This window comes from Calypte anna, chromosome 10, assembly GCF_003957555.1.
Source record: "Calypte anna isolate BGI_N300 chromosome 10, bCalAnn1_v1.p, whole genome shotgun sequence".
Taxonomy (NCBI): domain Eukaryota; kingdom Metazoa; phylum Chordata; class Aves; order Apodiformes; family Trochilidae; genus Calypte; species Calypte anna.
In genome coordinates this window covers 14,956,122-14,978,668 of record NC_044256.1, presented here as the reverse complement: position 1 = coordinate 14,978,668, position 22,547 = coordinate 14,956,122, and the positions used below count along the sequence as shown (strand labels likewise).

Here is a 22,547-nt window from a genome sequence, read left to right as displayed (position 1 = left end):
TTAGTGTTGTGAGCTCTTTCCTTAGATCAGTCTTTTCTGTTTTAGACTAATGAGCCCAGCTGGTAGGAATGCATGTTTTAAGTATTTTTAATATCCACTAAATAAGTTCTGGATCTTTCTTCTCAAAAATACAGTAAGGTGCACATCATGTCTTGGTTGTGGTTGGTAAACTATAAGCCTATTAAAAAGTACAATTTTCATATCAAATTAGGGAGAGATCTTGTTTACTAACAAAAAGAGGATCTCAGGCTCTCAGTGTCATGGTGATTGTTATTACTTAGTCCTGTTCTGGTTTCACTTTTGTCTGGAGCAAGAGTTGAAATTTTGTCTTTGAGTTGTTTTTGTTGTATAAAAGTCACTCCTCCTCTCTTAACTGCTTAAAGCATTAGGAGAAAATTATAAAGAACAAGCAGTGGTCTGTCCAGGGTTTTCAGGCCACTTCCATAGACATCACTTGAAGTTCATATGTTTTTCAAGCCCTGGTTTTTACCAAAACCATGAAGAACTGGAGTCTGAGGTCACAAAATCTGCATGCACCTTAAACTGTCCCTGGTGTTTGGTGCATGCTGTCATTGCCATCTCTAGTGTGTGTCTTTTTGGTTGTGGTTTTTTTTTTTTATTTTGGATTTTTTGTTTGTTTTTTTTTTTCTCTGAAGGACATGTACTGATCTGCATAACATGAGCAGGTGGGTTCAGAGAGCTTTAGCACTAAAACCTGCCTAATTTTTTAGGTGTTAGAGGCTGTCACTGCAGTGCAGAAATTGCTTACAATGTAAGGTCTAAGGCTTCAGCAAAATGTTTTATTTTTTGAGTCAGCACTTTATCCCCATGTCCTTGTCATCCTGCTTTTCCTTCCCCATCCCAGCCAGGCATCTGGGCAGGTTTTGTGACACTCTCCTTCTTGAATGATTAATAAGGTTATTTCTCACAATCATCTGGCAGCATCCTGGTGTGTAACCCATACGCTTTGCTCATCTTAACTTTTAAGCTGCCACTGAAATTCAGTGAAGATTTTAATGTGCATCTTGGGAAATAATTCAGATGAAAGACCCTTGGGAAGCCAGGAACCCATAGGTCATTGCTGAAGGAAAAGGATGCAACTCAGCCCTGTGCATTTTGTTTAATTTCTGGGTTTGTTTTGGTTTGCTGGAGGAAATACATAAATATTTTGCACTTTTTCAGAATTACTGTTTCTGTTTTAAAAAAAAAAAGAAAAAAAGAAAAGGAAAGAAAAAACAAAAAAAAACCCTAACAATCATGCTGGGGAAAAAAGAAGCAAACCTGAAGGAATCAAAGTTTGAAGAGAGAGGTACCAAGGAAAGACTCCCTGACTCCAAATCATGAACATTTTGATAATTAACAGGAGGCCACTTCTGAGGTTAATTTAATGACCTTGGAGCTGTGGGCAAATCCAAATAAAAAATTAATCTGCTAGTTTATATATCGAGCCAACCAAAGATGTTGATTCCTTTAGTTCCAACCATCAAGTTCCAACCCCCCTGCATGGGCAGGGACAGTTCCCACTTGCCCAGGTTGCTCAAAGCCCCATCCAACAATGGCCTTGAACACTACAAGGAATGAGGTGTCTACAGTTCCTTTAAAATAAACTCCAGAATGCCAGGGTTTTGTGGGGGTTTTTTGTTGTTTTTTTCTTGTTGTTGTTGTTGTTTGATTTGGTTTTGTTGTGTTTTTTTTTTAATACTGTGAGACCTTTAATGTCTTTGTTACATGGAAGATCAAGGGCTAGAGTAAGTTTCTGTCTCAGCACTTTTCATATTGTCATCTTGAAAATGATAGAAAAAACATTTAAATTCCCCTTATCAGGACCTCTTTGCCAGTGAAGGGATGTAGTTGAAGAAGTTATCTTATACTCACCATCCTAGTGATTTCTCTTAACCCTATTCATAAGGAAGCATTTACAATCTTTCTCAGAAAACTCACATTTTATGCCTTATCTCATTTGTCCCTTCTAGTTTCTCACCAACTGCTGTTTCCAAGAACCAAGAGAATGCCCTCTAGCACATGTCATAAAGGCTCTTCCCAGCCATAAGGTTTATGGTCAAAGTTAAGGGTTGAATTCATTGTGGTGCAAAGCAGCAACCCTAACTTGAAGAAAATTAAAATTTCTTTTACATCACATTTTTTTCTGGAGGAACAGAACCCATTAGAGAGCCATTTCTGTTCTGCAAACAGGGTATTATCTTACTCAAATAGGATTAAAGAGGAATGCATATTTACTGGCACTTGACCAGATAGCTAATTTCTTGCAGAGGTGGCTACAATCTAAGTATTTCTTAGATGTGTCAGCCACACTTGTCATGTGGCAGGCATAGTCCTGATCTTTCATATTAACTATTTTGCCTTGTTTAAAATTAAAAAAAAAAAAAAAAGTGAGAGAAATAATTTGATCATACTTAAGGGAAAAAGCATGGGCCACAAGTTCAAGGAAAATATTTATTATGTTCTGCAGTCAATCTGGTGCTCAAGGTAAAAGTTAAAATGGACCAACTGTATTTCATGTTTTTCAAAAACCTCTTTGAACATCACTTTATGATAGAAAACCTACATCTTTCCTAAATCTGGGAGTTATGTTCTGCATTTTTAACCAGACCAGTATTCTGGTATTCTGAGAAACAAATACTCTTCTTTTTACTTTCATTCCTGCCTATAAAATTTGATGTTCTGCAGTATTGTTGCTAGATTTACATTGAGATTTAATATTTACAATATTAATATTTACATAAATAATTTAATTAGTATTTAAATACAATATTTACATCCTTCCACTGTACAGCTGGCAGATTGTCCTCTCTCCTCCTGCTGTGCTTTCCTAATGTCTTAACAGTGTTTTCCTGTGTCTCAGAAAAGCCAAGCACACTGTTTCCTCTACTGAAAGAGTATTATCCACATAATGACTACTTAATTTGTCTGGATTTAAGCAATTCAGTAAGCTCTCATGACTCACACAAATATCAGATTATCTTGAATAGTGCCAAACGTCATCAGAAATTTGAAAGGACGTCCATTTCAGTTCTCTCTGCTTTTAACCCATAGTTCCTAGTTAAATATGTGGCAAATGGAATATGCTAGAGTGGAAGTTTTCTGTCAAACTATTTACACAAATTTGCCATTAATATTTACCTTTCCTTATCGTGAATTATCTCTATTTTGGAGAGATAAATTTTTAGTGAGTTAATATTTTGTACTTCAGTGCTGTGCTGTGGGTGCAGCCTTTATTTTTTCTCTTGGATGGAAGGGAGAGAGTAGGTCGTGTGACAGCATTTATTTAGGCCACCTTAGGAACATTGTTCTGTCCCTGTTAAACCAAAATAAGAATAGAAAACCAGCAAAACTTGAAATGGAGCTTCCCTCTAAATAGTGAAATATTTTATAGGAATATTTTTGAACGTTTCAGTTTCTTTATACTCTTGCAAGAAGCTGTTAGTATATAGCATATTCCCATTAAAAAAAAAAAAAAAAAAAGGCATAGAAATCAGAAGTGTCTGGAGCATTTAGCAGTGCTGGGCTGGAACAGCATCAGGGCAGTGGGATCCGAGGTGAGAACTGCTGTGGGGCAGTGCTGCTCCCATTGACCTTGTCCCACATGGGGTTTGATGCTCATCTCTCCCATCTGAGAAGGGGATTTTGGAGCTCGTTGTCTTCTGCCAAACAAGAGCTGACAGCCTGCAGCTCCTTGAGCACTCAGCTTCTGCTGAGACCCACTGAGCCTGCTATTTGTAGACAATTAACTGCTGTGGCTTTGCAGAATACTCTATTATATATGGTCTGACAGATCATTCTGCCTGTTATTATTTTAAATGATACAGCACAGGGCTCTGCTGCAGAAAAATTGAAACTTCCCATGTCAGTCCCTTGGGGCAAACACCATTTCAGGCTGAAGGTGATGTCAGGGAGATGCCTGGGGGTTTTTTTGTGCTAGCTATGGGGAACACAGTGTACACATAGGCTCCTCTTGGGCTGTATGCTCAGCATGTGGCCTTTGGCCAAACAAAATCACTTTGGCTTCCACTTAGTGCTTTTGGAACAAACTTAACCAAAAAATTGCAGTATGATTCAAGACCTGTAATATAGGGTAGCTGATCCTGTGGAACACTATTTTTCAATTGCAGTTGGATTGGAAAAATGCTGCAAACCCTGGCATTAACTTTCTGCTTAATGGAAAGTAATGGGGAACAGGGATTTAAGGTTTGGTTTGTTGTTTTTTTTTTCTCTGTTTTTTGCTACTGAATAACTGCCCTTTTTGTGTTCCTTGATGCAGTGGAACAGTATGTTGCCCCTGAGCTCTTGTGACTGAGAGCTACAATTCCATCCCAGGACCCATGGGAGTGGCTGGAGTTTGTCATCAGGAGTCATGATGACCCAGTTACCCATTAATCGTTCCTCAAAAACCTTTGGTGGTTTCGTGGCACTTTGACAGGTTTAGCCTGAAATGGTGAGAGGAGCAGGATTTGCTGTGCAGGATGAAATGTGGAATTGGAGAAAGGAAGACAGGCAGAGAGCCCAAGCTGGAAGCCCAGGGTTATGGCCACCAAGAACTTGTGGGGTGGAAGAGATTTCTCTGCAGAGCATTTCAGCCTTTTTCAGGAACACAGCAAAAAATCTCATTTGTGTGGTGGTTAATTTGCCTGATGCTGTCAACTAGAAAATCTCTAATCTTACGTGGAAAAAAGAAATATTTGCAAAGAAGTTTGATGTGTTCACTTCATTGGAAGTGTTCAAGGTGTAAGGATGGATGGGCTTTGAGCCACCTGATCTAGCAAACGATGGTTTCTCCCTATGGCAGGGGGTTGGACTAGATCATCTCAAATGGCCCATTCCAACCCCAAATCAGTCTGATTCTACTTTAATGTATTTTTAATTTTTTCTTATCCCCAGCAGCCTGAAGAGGAACAGTCTGCATGTGATGTCACCAGCTCCAGTTCCTCTGCAGATGACACCATGTCCCTGGAGAGGAACTCATCCCTGGGCAGCGACACATCCCTTCCTTTCCCACCAGCAGTGAACTTCATCCAGTCCAAGGACAGGCACAGCCTGGATGGCAGCTGCAGCAACATGGTGGCTGCAGAGGGAGGAGAGAAGGAGGAGGAGTTGGACAGTATCACAGATGTGCCCACTCATTCCTCTGTCTTACGGAATTCCATGCGGCCGCTGTCACCTTTCCGTAGACACAGTTGGGGCCCAGGGAAGAATGCCACCAATGAGGCAGAAATAAATCAGAGAAGGTGAGTGAAGAGCTGCTTTGATTTACTGTGCACACAGTGGTGCATATTTATCTAAGCTTTAGAGGTAAAACAGAAAGCTGAGGATGTAACTTGGGATTATTTCTCTTTCACTCAGAGGGATGAAGGCAATCACCTAATGTATGTTTGTTTGTTTGTTTCAAATTAGCTTTCAGGATTTAAGTGCTTAATGCCCATAGTACCTTTGTGCTCTCCAGACCAAATGGAATTACCTTGAGAAGGATCTTCCATTTGAACTGTTACCACTCCCTTCTATACAAAGGACTTCATTAAAGGAATTACTGGACTGTTAAGTCTCACTGATCTCAAAATAAACACGGCCATTATTGCTGTGATTGTATTAAGAGAGAACACAGGCACTAGGGCTTTAAAAAGAGGTGTGGAGGCGCCTCATATTGGTGAGATGAGTAGTCCCTGTTTTACTGAATTTGATCCACCAGTCTCTCATGAACAGTAGGTCCCAGCCAACTCATCATGGATGTCCCCAGAAGTGCACAGGAAGATTCAAAAGAGAAGTTTTCCCCTTTGTTCTTTCAGAAGGTGCAAGAGGGAGAGGTGTGACAGCCAGGTGTGTGTAGGTGCTGGTGCTGAGTAACTGTGGGGAAAAGAAATGGTGCTCAGCCCCCCTATCTCAGTGGGGAAGAAGCTGTGGTTAAAGAAAGCTGCACTCCAGTAAAGTAATGGGTGTAAGGCAGTTTGTGGGCTGTGTGTTCTGAACCCAGTGGAGGTTTGGCCACTGTTTTTTGATGCATTTCAGGGGTTTCAGAGCAGGAATGGTGAGTGGCTTTAGCAGGGCCAGTGTGCTGTATCCTCTTGTCCCTCTGGTGTAGATCTGCAGTTGACAGAGGCTGCAGGTGTGCAGCCAGCACTCATCTCCAGGTTGCTGTCTTCATGGCCCAGGTCTGCTTTGAAGATGAACAGAGCCATTGCATTTGGTGATGCCATTAAATTAAAACTGGCCACTCATTTAAGGGTTCTTGTTAAGTTATTACTGACCCATTTGGATGATCCAGTGAGAGGCAGCAGCCTCATCAGGACTGTATGCATTTTAGGATCTGTAGGTATTGCTAAAGAAATATCACCAACCCTTCAGAGTTTAAAGCCTATGTTGAACAACATTCAGGTTCACAGATAAAAGATTATATTTCTGTCCTTGTTTACTGCTGATGCTTTCCACTGCCACTTTTTTTTTTTTTTTTTTTTTTTTTTTGGCTTCATCTCTGGTCCTCAGGTAATATTTGAAGAAATAAAGTGATACCTATCTCTTTAAAGCTAAAAAAGATCAGCTTAAGATTTGCATGCAGGTTTATGACAGAATGAGTCCATAAGCTCATAAATTAATTTAGGGAGATTTATTTTTCACTGTAGGGTCTGTTATGTAAAGATTTCTGAGGGCAATAAACTGCATAGCTGGTAAATGCTTCTAACACTTAACAGATGGGGTAAAGTAATTTTGCGTCAGACTTTCAAGGCTGTTTCTGATATAGGGAAATACATTCATTGTAAATGTAAGAAAATTTGGGTTAAAAGAACAGTAATTATTCTCATATGCTCTTGGATACAGCTGCTGCTCCATAAGGATAGCTGTCACATACGTTAATTAGAAAAGTTGTGTGGGCCTTTGCTGCTGATTTGGTTCCTGTTTGGTTTTATGTTTCTGTTACAAAGGAATTTGGATTATTTGGGTTTGTTCTTTTGGCTTTTTTTTCTTTCATCTTTGTTCTTTTCATACGTGGCTGTTGTGCTGTTGAGATTCTGGTTGCTTAGTGAGAAAAAACAAATACCAGTGAAGCCCAAACAAGTGACTTTCATACAAATAAGTGAAATTTGGGATGTTCTTATTTATTTGGTGTATGTGCAGTAGATACTTCTCCATTTAAAAGGGAAAAAGTAACTTGATTTGTGCAAACCTTGGAACTGAAGTAACACAGAGCACAAGCCTTAGATGATGTTTGTCCTCACAAGAGGTGGCAGGCAGTGGAGCAGCAGTGGGTCCTTTCTGCTCACCACTTGTCTGTGTTCCCTCCCCTCCTTTGGGCACCCTTGGCAAATGAGAGCAATAAATGACCCAAATGGAGCAGAATTGCCACCAAAACCCTAGGACAAGAGATGAGCTGCAAGCCTGGGAAGAGGAACAGGGTGGCAGGCTGCACAGTCAGCCAAGTTGTAAGAGGTGACTTCAGCCCCATCAAAGGACTCATGGGCAGGTCCAGCTCCCATCCACCAAAAAGCCTTTCCTATAATGGCAGGGGCAGCCAAGTCAAGCTTAAATAGAGCTGCTGGTACAGGACCCAAAGGAGCCTGTGGAAAAAAATCAGGTTATGTCATTTTTCTTCTGGTCATTTCCAGCATTACATGTTTTCTGTTTATATGAGGGATGAGCATCAAAGTTTTTTTTCACAGAAAAAGATCAGAAAAAATGTAATCATCTTAAATAAAATGTGAAAATATGCTCAGTTCCCTTCCTCTTCCCTTCTCTCCTCTCCTCAAATGCAATTCACAGGTAATCCTCATGTCTACATTTTGCTATTAAAAATATAAAGAAAACTAACACAGCTGCCACAAAAGGATGTTCATCCTTCAGTTAATTCCTGACATTCATAGCAGATTTGAAATGCCTGTCTTTCAACAATGATGCAGTGTTTTTAGTGCTTGAGTCTGAGGAAAGAAACGCTGGCATTTTTCACTGATGGATTAAGCACTGTAAAACTGGAGCTGGTGTTACTCATTGTTCCTTACAGCTTCTGTCAAACAGTTTGTCCTTATCTCAACTTTAAACTGACCTGGCTTTGGCAGCAACTGAGTTGCAACGTGGTCAGTACCTGTGAAATCATCTTCTTGAAAAAAAAAAAAGAAAAAAAAATTGCCAAAACCCCTAGATTTATTTGTAAAAAAGGGAGAGAGAAGGAACAGAGAGATTCATTATTTCCTTTTGTATTTAATTTTGTGTTTTCTCTGTGTGTCCATTTCCTCTGTTGTTCACTTGTTGGTGATATTATTCCTTCAGCTGCCATTTGTTCATTTTTTTCCATTCAAGCTGCTGACCACTCTCCATGATTCATTTTCAGTTCAATGCGAATTCTGGGGGATGGTATAAGGAAGCCTCCCATTCATAGGAGAAGGTACAAAGCCAGCTAATGTGACTAACTGTTTTGCATTTGAATGTCTACTAACTCCATATTGTCCTGCTAGTAAACCTGTAGTACCTCTCAAAGTATTGGTGTTGGAGCTGCGCATCCTGCTTGGCTGCTTTCCCTCTCCAGTCTGACCCAAGGCAGATTTTCTGCCCTGCAGAGCACATGCTCAAGGTATTTTCTTCAGGACAACACATTAATAACTGGGAATAATCTCAGATATCACTTTGTTGGCCTTTGCCACATGTAAAAATTGGAGATGCATTAAAACAGTTGTTTACCTGTGAGCGTGTGCACTGGTTGGATTTCAAACACATCAGAGACTCCTGCCAAGAGTTGCAGGCAGGGCAGCTGGGGAGGGGATGCATCAGACATGATCTTAGAGTTGGAGAGTACTCTGAAGATCTGCAGCTGGTTGAATTAAATGGCTTTCATTTTGCTCTTCTGCTAGTTTGTTGTTTTGTCAGGTTTTTTTATAACAATCTTCCTAAAAAAATAGAAAATAAGTGTTTACTTTCATGTGTGTTTTTCCTTCAGTATAGCAATCTTTCAGTTCCTCATCCTTCATGCAGGATATGCACTTTCACTCATGTAACCTTTGCTCTTTCTATTAATATACAAAATAGGTAATTTAATTTTTGATGTCCACATTTACACAGTTTAAGCCTGAAAAAAAAAAGAGGTTTAACCTCTCTGCTTCAATTGTCCAGCCTTTTGTCATATTCCACAGCTTTCTACCTCTCCTTCTCTGGCAGGTTAAGTCAGAATTTCACTTTCCTTGAAATGGATGGGGTTACATGTGTGTGTAAACAAACTGCCATATTTCCACATATGAAAAAATGTAACCATGATATTACCAGAAAAGTCATCATGCCCTGCCATGCATCAGCATAAGTGAAGCCATATGAGCGGTGCTCTGTGGCTCAGGAGAGGGCTCTTAAAAAAGAAAGAACATGGGTTTTTGCTTCTATGAAGCCACTTCATTTGCATCACACTGTGCTCTGGTGGAAGAAGTGCAGTGCTCTTCTCAGCTCATGCAAATAGAACTTTTTTTATCAGTTTTCTGTTAATGCTAACACACCTCTCACAGAGGTGTCTTGAGTTGTTATATCTTAGAACACTGAGCTTACACAGAAAGAAAATGTCTTGAATAGGCAACTTAACACACCTTGTCGTGCCTGAAATGTGTGGTAATTCTTTCATAAGCATTCTCTCTTTTTTTGTGTGTGTCTTTCCTGGTCTCCCAGCCCTTTTTTGGTATCATTCTCTCTAACTCGAGTTGCAGAACAATAGTCTGAAACTAGTACTAACAGTTTATTTTCTCCACGAGGCTGCTGTATGTAATGGCTCTTTTCTCCCCCTCCCCAAATTGTCTTCTGTAAAGGGATTTTGCATGCTGTGTATTGATCTTAGTTTTTATGGGGTTGCCAGCAGATTGTGGGTGGCTGCCCAGCACAATTGTAATTCTTTAAGACTCTCCCTTTCCATAGCCCTTTCAAAGAGGTCTTTAACATTCTCTAAGACCTTTCATTTCCAGGCTTTCTTCTACACATATGCACAACTTCTCCCCTCCTTACCTCTTCTTTTCTGCCTCCCTTCTATGCTGTTTCACCATTTGGGCTTATCCCTGTAACATAGCAATGGCCATCAAACCTATTCAAGTGCAGTATCTGCTGTAAATGTTACACCATTTCTTAAATAAGGAAAATCCTCTCTCCTTCAGTTCTAAAGTGGCCACACAAGACTTTGACTTCTACAGGCCAAGTCAACATCAGCACAGCTCCAAAGGTCCACCAAGCCCATCAGTCTTGGGGCCACAAACAGATGTCTTGGGGTAGCACAAGAGGAAGCACATCTGGTATCTTGGGATGCTTTATCAGCCTCCATCTGGTTTTTCCTGAGTGGGCTTTGCTGACCTCCTTAGAAGGCTGATCCAAAACCTGTGGGTGCATACAGAGATGTGTTTACTGTGCCCAGGGCTTGGTTATTTTATGATCTCAAGCAAGTATTTAGTCCCCCTGCCCATCACTAATACTTCCCTCTGCCACAATGCTTGAGTGATTATGACGTAGATGAAATGTTGGCATGTTAGAGGAATGTACATCCCATGAATAATGTTTTATGGTAATGTTCTGGGATCTACTGGTAAAGAATACCTGGAGCTTTGGGGTGCAAAGCCCAGGTACTTCAGGTTTGTCCTCACCCAGTTAATATCCTTAATAGTGTAGTATGTGTGGAAACTATACAAGGGCTTTACATGGGATGATGCAGCTAATGCATCTTTTTCTGTGCCCTCTCATCTTTCTGGTGCTCAAAAATCCTTTCCCAGGGATGCTTAGGGTGTGCTTCCCTTTCCATAGGCTTCTGGCCTTTTCATAGGCAAAACATGCTCTGGCCATGTTGTCTCTTGTGTGGATCCCAGGGGCTGGGAGTAGGACTTGTGCAGTGCTGCTCTGGCAGATCTCTGCTGGTGCAAAGTTTCCTTCAGACAGCATATGTTTCCTGAGCTGCTTTTCCAGGATTTAGTGTTCCTTTATATGCTGTAGCTGACAAGAAAATTGATTTCTCTGTCTCTGCAAAACCTGCAATTGGGCCGTGAGCTGACAGGTTAAAAAATAACAAGCACTATTTAAAAGGACAACCAAAATATTTATGTTCTGTATTTGCTTTTCCTGTGTGTTTCACAATGCAGCTCGGGACTTTTCTGGGGGTAGGGGAGCTGAAAGACTTTGTAATCAAAGTACTAGTTGAAGGTCTCTTATTTCATCCCGAGTTAGTAGTAAGGAAAGCTTGATTTTTATTTTTTTTTTCCAATCTTTCAGTCATTTGTTCTGCAGCATTAAGCATTTAACTCTCCTTTTATTTTTCCCAAATGTAACTTGAGGTTATTAGTACTTGTATGGAAGTGACTTAAATTATTTAATATCTATAAGAAGTTCTTTTTCCAGTCTTGGGATGAGAAGGTGCCAGACGAATACTAACCATTACTAATGTAATGACTGCATGTGATTACTTCTGCAAAATTGGGTTTGGTGTGTTTCAGCTTTGTTTTCCCAAAAAAACATCCTTCCCCACAAGGAGCAGTTTCTCCAAGATGTTGTATACTCACCAATGTGCTTAGTCTGGGGGAAGCATGAGCTGTCCTGCTCCCTGTTTAGTAGTAATGTCTGTCACTTGGGGTGCTCTGTTGTGTTTTGGCAGACAGAAATTAATATTAGTCACTGCGTTATTTCTAAGTGATTTGGGTTTTTTAAAGATATGCAAGGGTGAGAGTCTTTTAACATTCCCCTGTTCCTTAACAAACCAATAATCACAGCCCGTTTCCTTTCTTTGCCTCTTTTGATGTTCCTAGTTTGAGCTGGTGTCCCTCTGGTGTACAGTACATTGCCATGGGTCCTGACTTTACTTATAGAAGGTATGGTATAAATAAATGTGCAACAGCAGCAAAGGAGCACTGCAAACTCCCTGTCATCAGCTTTTTGTGCATCATCTTTTCTGCTGCTGCCCTGGCTGAAGTGTGCATTTGTTTGCTTTGTCTGCTTTTTCAGCAGCTGGTCTCAGGAATGGGTCTTCTGAACTGGGGTGCAGGTGAAGGTGGTGGCTGCTCTTCTTTAAAGAAGCTGCACTGTTGGTTTGAGCTGCTCTATTCTGTGTTGATTTTAAGGTGTGTTACTCCAGCAGCAATGATCATCCTGATAATTGTGACAGCCAAAGGATCAAAACGAGTGTTCATGTGATTCAGCGCCGCTTTGTTCTGGATGGATCTCACAAAGGATTTAAGTTCATACAGACTTGCTCTTTGTAAATGGAAACATCTAGTTCCTTCTTCAAAGAGGCTAATCATGTAAATCTTCCAATGAAAAGTTAATCTGAGAGACACAGATGAAATTTTCTCAGGCTTTTAAAGCTTGCATCTTCTGTAGAAAATCCCAGACATGGGATTGATGCTTGCAGGACAGTATCTTCACCTGATACAGCATGTTAGCATAACTGGAAACCAGTTTCCTAAATTTTACAGCCTTTGATTTCTTCTGGCAGTTCTTGCTGGTTGTGAGTAGAACTGTTGAACACTTTTTCTGAAGTCTCAGTGTTGAGAAGGAAATCAATCATTCCTTCTTGTAACAGACTTTATTACATTTGCTCTATATACACCCACCAACACTGACAAGCCAGTGTTATCAACTGATGAATATGTAATGGGCTATCTAATATTTGCACTTTTGAGCTGCTTGTGTCACAATAAACAACATGATTTTACTTCTCAGCTATATAATGTCATTGTTACAGCTTTGGGATGCAAGATGGTATGTTCACCTGTTCTAAATAATTGGTAGAAATGAGACTGATTTCTCTTTGCAGGTATTTTAGAATAAACTTTATAATGCCTGCTATTAATACACAGTGAACTGTTAAGGTCTTTCTGAATATTAAATTATAAATGCCTCAGTCTTCTTTCTCATTACCTAACATGAAAGAAGTCTTTTAAAAAAATAACTAAATCTTATTTAAGGTTTACTGCTTTGAAGATGCATTTTTATCAGCCATTTAGTGCTTCTGAAGGAGTACAGAACATTAATCACTGCTGTGCAAGTCTACCTGAATTTAAAGGTCCTCTCATTTAAATAATCTGTGCAATCTAGAGTGTTTTCCCTTTCATTTGCTTGTATGTTAGCTTGTTGGCTGCTTCTATGTCACAATTAGCCTGAAGTTGGGATGTGTATCCAAGGTAGGCCTTATTTAAATCTAGCAGGATTTTGTGTGGAAAAAATAAAATAAAAATCAAAAGTTAGCCACAGAGTTGTGCTGGGAAGTGAATCTGTAAAGCTTCAGATTAATCTAAACTGGCTTTGCAATGAGTTTATCAAAGCTTGAGAATGAGGAGCAAGAAGGTCAGAAGCAGAACGTCAGGACCATGGCACGTTGGATTGAAACAATCACATATGAAAGAGGGGCTGTTTTGTTGAGGTGAGAAAAGAATCTATTAGGATTTTTCTGTAGAGCTCACCTGCCTGTCAGCAGCTGTCTCTGCAGGTGCTGGCCAAAACTTGTATTACTACCAATTCTGCAAGGGAAAGTTCAAAGTTTTGTTCATCTTTGAGCCCAGTGGCTCCATTGGGCAGACTGCCTTCCTCAGGAAATGATGAAATAGCACTGGTTGGTGGATGGAGACAACAGTTATTAAAAAAACACAATCAACCAAAAAAAAAAAACCAAACAAAACAAAACCCACAAACCAAGAGCCCAGTAAACACCAAAAAACAACAGCTTTAGCAGGAAGAAGGACATTAGCATTGCTGAAGCTGCCTGCAGTGGCACTTGCTAAATAGATTCAGCAGCTGTGTCTGCAGATGAACATTATGTGCAGACTGGAGTTGATTTTGTGGCTACTGGGAGGAGTGGTGGTCCAGGCCAGGCAGCACCATGCTATATGAGGTATTTGGTTGGTGGCTTTATTTCCAGGCAGAACCTAATAAAAAACTTACAAAAAGAGTATGTAGAAATATTAAAATATTTAGGAGAGACATTTCTGTATTTCCTGAGCACCTTTCAAGGAGGAGGAAAATAACAAGACTGGGAAAGCCCATTGACCAGGGGCTTGAATGGTCATTCTTAAGCAACTACTGCACCTCAGTATAGGTGCACAGATGCTACTAATTTTTTTATATAGGATGTAGAAATCCCTCCACTGCTTTCTGCACTTGGTTGTTGAGAAGTAGCATGCTGAGGAATTTCCCTGCACAGTCCAGTTAGTGACTGCCTTGTGTTTGGCACTCGCAAATGCTGAAAGACACCAATCTCTCAGAGTTCGTCAGGATCCTAACCTCCAGGGTTTCTCTTCAGTTACAGCCTAGAAGGCCTTGCTGGGGACTCTGGAGAGAACAAGAAGCCCTCTACAAGCCTGGAGGCTTCTTCTTTGAGCTCCAAAGACCTCAGACGGAGTCCACATGCCAGCAATCAGTGTGGGTCCCTGCTCTTACTCACTGAAGAGCTTGAGCAAGGGGAAATCAGAGACTATGAACACCAGGTAAAGCTGTCCAACTGTTGTTAGAGTTCTAGAAAATGCTATATCAATGTTTTAAAATAATTTTTCCGAGTCACAGCTTCACCGTTAAAGCTTCTACCTTGCATATGTCGTGTTATTAAAGTCTTCCATCTTAAATAACTGGGTAATTTGGTTATTTGGTTCTTCAGAGAAATGGAGCAATGTCATTGATGGATGGAAGTCTTAAGGTTGAAAACAAGAAACTTCCCAGTTTTCTCCCACTGATTGCATGAGTAATCATGGAAAAGTTATTAACTTAATAGCAGGGATGTAGTGATACTGTTAGTTACAGGTGTTGTAAGGCTTCCATAATTAATGCTCACACTGCCTTATACAGACCTGAAATACAGACAAGTACCAAATGGTAATTTACCCATTAAAGTTCCCAAGTTTTTCATATCACAGGAGGAAAACAAAGATATTTTTTTTCTTCCATAAGCATAACCAAAATCAAAAGCTTCCTTATAATCAGCAACAGTTAAGCAAAATGTTAATTGCATATTGAGAAAATGTAGAGTGATCTCTCTGAGGCAGAAGGCTGTGGTAGGTATTACAGACAAATGGGCCACAATATTATGAGAGTCTCTGCTTATTTTTATTAAAGAAGCAATTACAGTCTTAAAAACTATAAATACGCTGAATTTCTGAGTTTGAAGTTTCAGCCATAGTATTTTCTGGGTTCATGCCAGAACCATTACCCAGCCAGTCTGTTTACCTCGCGGAGTCACTGCTGCACATCAAGGCAATAAACGGGTCTTACAAGATCCAGCATTTAAAAGATACTATGTCAAGATTCTCATGTGTTCTCTTGCTTTGAGGAATGGCATTTTTGGCCAATGCCCTGCTAAACATGAGATTTTTTTTTCTTTTACCATGTTTTGAACCATAGTCAAGTTTTGCTGAAGAGCTGGGATTTCAGTGACTGTCAGAGAAATAGCCGTATCCATCATAATGATGTCCAAGGAATATCTTGCAAGCAATTCAAGCAGCCAGAGTCTGTGTTTTTTTCATAATCTGTTGTCTTCCATTTTAAAGACAAAATTTTGCATTTTGTCTGTGTAATACTCCTTGCTTTTTTTGTGGTCCTTGCATTTCTCACCTCTTAACCTATACCTGGATTGCTTCAATTTTCCACTAGTTGAAAGTAAGAATTCCAGTAACCAGAAAGACTGAACTGTGACCTGTGCTTGTGATGGTGCTATCATGCTCAACATAATTTCTCAGTGGGTTTATTTTCTGTTTTCCAGATGCATCAAACATCGCAGCCACAAGGATTTAATTTCTGTTCTTCTGCTGTTTCATCTCCACTGACCAAATCTATGTCTCTCATGTCAATTAGTAAACCAGTGCTGGACAGTGAGTAAAGCAATTTTCCCTTATCTGTGTCCATGCTATCATGTGTAGTACTAATGATTTTCCTACCTTCCCAAGGCAGAATTTGCTGGTACCTGCTTATGCTTTCCTTTATTATGTGAAATATGTTTCACTGCTGCATGGAATTGCAGATGGAAAGGGAGAACTTGATCAGTCTGGATCCCAATGTTATTCTATCCCATGTGTCCCTGGTATTTCCAGTTCACTTGGGTTTCTTTTGTTTTGAGTTTTTTTGTGGTCTTGTGGTTTTTTGTTGTTGTTGTTTTGTGTTTTATTGGACTACAATTACAAAACCCATGATCTATTGAGTTTTTTGTTTAAGAAAAAAAAATTGCATATTGTGTTTTTTCAGAATTTTTCTTTGTCTAAATAAATTCCACTTCAGATCTTATTTTTCTACTTCCAAATTTTTTTGGAAGTTGCTGTACAAAAACTTGGGAATCCATGTCCTGGTCTCCTTGAGGGAATTGGTTGCTATTCATTTTGAGTTAAATGTTTTTGGGCAGTTAGGTATAATGTATTGAATCTCATTTCTGAAGAAAATAATAAGCTGATTAGGTGAAATTTTTCAATTTAGCTTAATTGTAGTGATAACAAGCACTTAATTTTGCAGCTTTTGCAACTGAATTGATTTCTTTCAGCTGAAGAAGTCATTCAGAAGGCTGCAGCTGGATGTGCTTAGGCAGGGCCACATTACACATTTTCATTTTATTAACTGCCAGCCAGAAATAGTATTGACATTTCAGATCACATCTTGTCAACGATGATCTCTCATCTTTTCCTCTTTATTAACACACTTCTTCCTTGCAAAGCTGGGAAAGGGAAGAGATTTTTAAGACAGATATTTTTTTTTTCATTAAGAGGCTTGAAGGGAGCTCACAGTGATTGTGCTTTGTAGGAGAAGTTTTTAAGTTCTTTACCATGGTTATTTCATGATTAATAAGCATGTGGCCTAATAGATGTGTCTCCCAGCAACAGTAACCAAAACATGGGCAGATCTGTCCAGTGAAGAGCCTGGCTCTTGCACACCCTATTTCCTCCTTGGGCTGAAGGCCTTCTTTAATATTTTGTTTTGTGTTTTGTTTTGTTTGATTATCCCATGTTCTAGAGCTGGCAGAACCACGATGGTCTTAGTGAGAGGGAAGGAAAAGATGCAGGAAGCCTTTCATGAGGAAGAAATAGGAGGATTAGTCTTATGCTTTGAGGCAGATGTGTGTGAGTTTTAGACACTGAAGTTAAGAATTATGCTTCTGTGAGCTTTAGTTTCTTAGTAGTTACTTTGCAGCAATCAGAAGGGCCTTGTTTTAATGGAAGGTGTTTTCTAAAAATGGATGCATTTGAGGCAGTTGGTGGGAGCAGAGCATCCAAAAGACTTACCTTGAGCAATTAAGTCATGGATTCTCTTCCCAAATCTGACACTTTCCCAACTTCAGAAACTTCAGTAAATCACTTCAGTCTTCCTCAGTCACTGGAAGAGGAATAGCATTACTTGAGCTGTGACCATAAATAGATGTGAAGCAGCTCAGTGCCTTCTACAAGATCTCAGTATAAACTCCTTTGTATCACCTAGGATTGACGTTCATGTCATAGAGCAGAATACTTCACTTATGCAAGAAAAAATATTTGATTTCATAGAGGTGAATTCCAGGAAAAATTTAATTTTTCATTATTTTGTGGTCGGCGTTTTAAAACAAAAAATAAAATTCCCAGACCTCCTCAAATATGGTTGAACAGAAAAGAAGCAACCAGTTTTGCACAAATGCTTCAAAAATTAAATCCAAATAAATAAACATATGGAGCCAGCAGTGGTTTCTGAGACTGAGTTTTTAACCCATGCTCCATCTGATGTCTCAGATGTTCCAAGAGCTGCTGCAGCCATTCACAACTGTAAATCCTTCAGCATTTTATAGAGGGAGGTCACAAGAGCTGTTGGCTGGAGTGCTGGGAAGGCTGCCTTCAGCTTTGGAATAGCAAATTTCCAGTGTGGAGCATTGTTAAAAAGCCAGGAACTGCTATAAATAAAACCACTGAAATGGAAGTTGAATTGAACTGTGCTGGAGGAGGTGGTTCTATTTACAGGAAAGTATTATTGTTCATCTTGACTTTTAGGCTAAATAGACAGTGGACTGTAGAAGAAAAAAAGCAATGTTGCCTTGTCATGTTCTTCAGGTTTGAGGCACTAGAACGACTCCTTTAAGAGGCAGTCTAAACAAAATTAATGTGTGAATATTGCTAAGAATACTTCACTTTAAATGACTCTCTCTGGATCCCTCAAGGGTTCTTCTGCTTATGTTGGAAAAATGTGCACATGATGTTAGTCTAATCACTTCTAGGGGTTTGGCATTTATGACTAATGGCTGGAGGAACTTTTCAGGAGGGTTTGCTTTGCATTGGATGCAAATATTAACCTTGGATTGTCCTTAGAAAGAATTGTCAAAGCTATTGTTATGGGAGAGCTTTTTTTATAGCAAAAAAGAACCAAACAGGAATTAGATTAAACCCTTTACATTTTCAAAGTTTCTGGATGAGGGCATGAAAAAATAGGGCTTGCTGTACTAAAATACAAACTGAAATAAGCAGAAGGCAGGGCAGTAACACATCTTAGAAAAGATGACTGGACTTGTCATTATCCTACTGATAATGGGAGGTTTGATGTCACAGGCTTACTGCTGTTTGGCACTGTGTATGTTAGATGCCTTCCAGGCAAAGACAAGAGAGGGTGCAGATGGGCTTTTTTCATGTTTCAGTTTCTTTATAAAAAGGAATATGAGTTTTAGAAGACAGGAAACAAGAAGTTTGGTTTTTATTTTGGAGAAGAAATCTGGAAGCTTTTAAGGGTGTGACATGAACAAAATGGTGGTGATGTTATTTTAGAGAGCTAAGTGACAAGAACCTCCCTAGGTAAATAAAGTCATTACTTCAGATGAAGTATCTTTGCTTTACTCAAGCAGCTTTGGTGTCATTTAACTGCAAAAAGCATCCTTCAAAAAATACCTTGGGTTGTTCCAGTTTAATTCCCTGGCAGTCATTTCAGTGAAGCAGATATCCTTTATCCAGAGTTCCAATAAGCTGTTGGTTTTCTGGTTGGGAAAAATAACTCCTTACATGTTAATCTTAATTAAGAGTTCCTATAAAAATATGACAGCTAAGAAAAGAAAGCCTTGAACCTTGACTTATGCATGCAGTGAAACCAACATACGGTGAAACCTGCATCCCCTGGAATGTACATATACTCAGTTCTTTTTTTCTTGTCTTTTCTGAAGCCATCTGCTTTGCAGACATTTCCTTTGCTTTGCTTTTAGTTTGCTTTGGCCATTTTCCTCTCCTTTTTACTATTAAATACATTTTCAGGCATGCTCTAATGTCTGCTGTTAACCCACTTCTCAGCCCAGGGCCGGACTCGACCATCGAGACGGATCTCCTTCTCCTTCAGCATCTCTCCACTCATTCCTAAGTCTAAAACTCTCTTTTCTATTGGCTCTTCTTCCAGTGATGATGATGAGGAGTCGGATAGTAAGTAACCCTTTTCTGTGTGTTGCAGCCATTATGGGTAAAAGCAAAAGAGAAATCTGATTTTCTGCTTTAGACCTTGAAGTTTCACTTCCAGACCTCCAAATGACCTATCCATTGCATGATGTCTAACAGCATTATCTGAGTCTTCTTTCTGAACAGCAACTAAGGGCAGAATAAAAGGATTATAATCCAAAGAGTCTTTTATATCAACACTGCCATGTCTCATCTGGTTAGTTTTGGTTTGTATCCATGTGGCAAATATCATCATCTGCCACTCTGACCAACAATAAAATAATTATCTTTTTATTAAAACCAAAATACTTGTCTTGAGATTGTTGCAGTGCATGGAGTTAACAGAAGAGGTTCTTGCCCTCCATAGATGATAGGATGTTGGAAGTAGGAGAAAAGGGAAGCCCTGATAGTAAATTCTGAAAATGTTATCTCAAATTTCACAATTCCCCTGCTTACTAAAAAGCAGAGGTTGCAGTCAGATATGTTAAATCATCAAGGTGTTCATATCTTGGTCCTGATACTGCAGTCCAAATAGTTTTGTTGGGAAACAGGTGAGTGTTAGATGGTGGGGTTTTTTCCCTCCTTCAAACTCCATTGCTAAAAGAAACCTAAGGCAGAATATTGGATTAAAGTAATTTAGACTCCTCTTGTTGTTTTTTTTTTTAAATAAGCTTATCAAAGGCAATTGAAAATGTTTGCTATTTCTTAAGCATGTTTTATTAGGCTGTTGAAATAAACCAGAACAGATAATTCCCTATGTAAATAGAGAATTCAGAGCAGCTACATTAGTTGGTTCATATCAAAGGTTTGCCAAGAAACTAGCCCACATCCTTCTTGTCCATACTGAGATGGGAGAAATTCCTTTTCAGTCCAGCAAATTTTGTTTACCACCTGATTTTAAAAAATCTCCATGCCATCCATGCTGTAGATATCTAAATTCTCCTCCTTTTCATTCCCAGTCTTCACTATGGATTTGTCCCTTCCTACAAGGAAGTTCTGTGCTCTTCCTAGGTGTAGTGCTACTCAGTTATTTATTTAAGCTCCTTCCTCCTCTTTTTGCCTCTGTCCTTCTCTTCTGCCTTTAACAAAACTCACAATTCATGGTCCCCACAAAGGGAGCTGCAAGCATGCAGCTCTGCATTGACATCATGCTCCCATGGTAAAAAATACATTTAGCTCATCTTTTTGCTAGATTTGGTGTTTTAGGATGTGTTGGGTTTTTTGGCTTGGTTTGTTTTTTGTGTGTTTGTTTGGGGATTTTTTGTTGTGTTGTAAGCATCCAAGGAGTTTAGTAATTCCTAGTTAGGGTATAGCAATCTTGGGGGATATTTCTCTTAGCCATTGTTAATCTTCACTTCCTCACAATGCTGCCATTAATAATGAGCATTTAGGATAATGTCAGATATTGTCTCAAATAAAACGGTTGCTTTCTTTGTGTGCTTTATTCCCTCATATTTTGGGGGTATTGTGGTGACTTTATATAAAGGTTGGTACAGCCCACAGTTATTCATAACACTGCTTTGGCAATAAGCATTTTCCATTTAGTAATCCCAGTCCAGTTATTATCTCAGATCTTCAGGTTTCGTTATTCATAAGAGTATGGAGTTGTTAGCATTCTGATTGCATTTGCATTTCAGTTGCCACTCCTCAACCTCCTCGTGCCTGCTTTTCTCTAGAGTAACTGAGAGTTAGCTCAGTTTGTTTGATATCATGATATATTTAAGATGTGGATTTCAAGTGGCTGGAAAAGCCAATCTGTGCACTTCAGAAAAATATTAGGAAGCCTTTGGATTTCTTGACCCATGGAAGTTTAATTACTGATAGCATTAAGGAGTTGTGAGCTGGTTTCTGTTGTTTGCAACATCCTTGTCTACTTACTGCTTTCTGCATAATGGACCTTGATGAGTTATTTCAAGTCCAGCTACCATATGAAATAGTATTGGTGGGTGATGCTTAAGAGGAAAGACTAAAGGAGGCTTAACCCACTGTGAAAAGCAAACCAGAGCTGGAAAGTAACCCCAAGTTACTGAGCATTGCTCAGGGTCTGGGAAATCTGTGTATTACTTGTGAGATGTTAGTGGGCACTTAGGTACTGGATATTGTATAAAAATCCAGCACAGTCAGGAAATTCAATATAGACTTCAGTTGATCTGTGTTACAGTGTTATTAACTGATGCATTTGGGATAGATGAAAGATTTTGCAAGGGAGAAACTGACAGAGATGTCCAAGTAGGGATTAGGTATGCCTGCATTTTAGTTTAGTTTCTTAATATGAAGAAATATCTTTGTCTCGGGCTGTGTTGACACTTTAGTCAGTGGTTAGACAAATGTGTATTTTAAAATGGTAAGGAATATGATTGTATGTACTCATTTTCCTAATGCACTTAGTGCTTTTGGGTAAAGGACAGCATTGCCTCTGACCTTGGGTGGCTCTTCTGCAGTCACCCTTAGCTTTAAAGTCTTATCAGAATTTGAAGCCAAATTTTTCTCATACAATGTATATGCAGAAGCCTAACAAGATGATAAGTTATGCTGCTTCTTGAACTTCAGATAGGACTGCAAAATGTGCAGGGTGAGGGTTTTTTGGAGTCCTGAAATACCCATTTGCTCTGGAGAGAGTCTTCTCTGGGTCATTCCATCCTGCTCTTTCAGTCTGCTTTAGTGGTTCTGGGTAAATGGTGTCAGTTACCTAATCTGTTCCAACTTCATTGTGCAAGCAGGTTTCTTGTTGTATAAAGAGAGTTTTTGTCATTGGCAGGGCTTTGTTTCATGTCTAAAGTCAGACTTTCCTCAAACACAGTGTTTTGTGACTAAGCTGTAGGCTGGTGATGTTTCATGGAGAATGGAATAAGGCTTCCCTTGTTTCCTTTACTCTTTATGAAGTGCTTCAAGATTTTGATGGGAAAATGAACTATAATTTTATCAAGCAGAAAAGTTTTATACATGAAACCCGGATGTGTTGTACAATAGCTTCTTTCTAGTGCTGTATAAATAAAAGCCTTGTGGCAGAGTGATTCTCATTTATATCTATTGTATGTGAATTGGCAGTTCTGGTTCAGATACCCTGATTTACCAGCAAATTTAACAGATGCACATCCAGTGCTTGATAGCTGAAGAACAATAAACATACTAAGCAGCCTTTCACCTCAACAACTAATTTGAGAGTACCTGAGGATACCTGAGCAGATGAAATCTATTCTAAAAACTGAC

The 22,547-nt window shown here is 39.4% G+C and overlaps 1 protein-coding gene across 1 annotated transcript in view; it reads left to right on the top strand.

Moving 5' to 3' along the window:
• Positions 1–22,547, top strand: part of AKAP13 (A-kinase anchoring protein 13) — a 205,591-nt gene that overhangs the window by 152,747 nt on the left and 30,297 nt on the right. Inside the window, exons 13-17 of the mRNA XM_030456754.1 lie at positions 4,897–5,243; positions 8,330–8,383; positions 11,748–11,810; positions 14,237–14,420; positions 15,686–15,794. Coding sequence (XP_030312614.1) covers positions 4,897–5,243; positions 8,330–8,383; positions 11,748–11,810; positions 14,237–14,420; positions 15,686–15,794 — 757 coding nt within the window. The remainder of the gene's footprint in view (positions 1–4,896; positions 5,244–8,329; positions 8,384–11,747; positions 11,811–14,236; positions 14,421–15,685; positions 15,795–22,547) is intronic.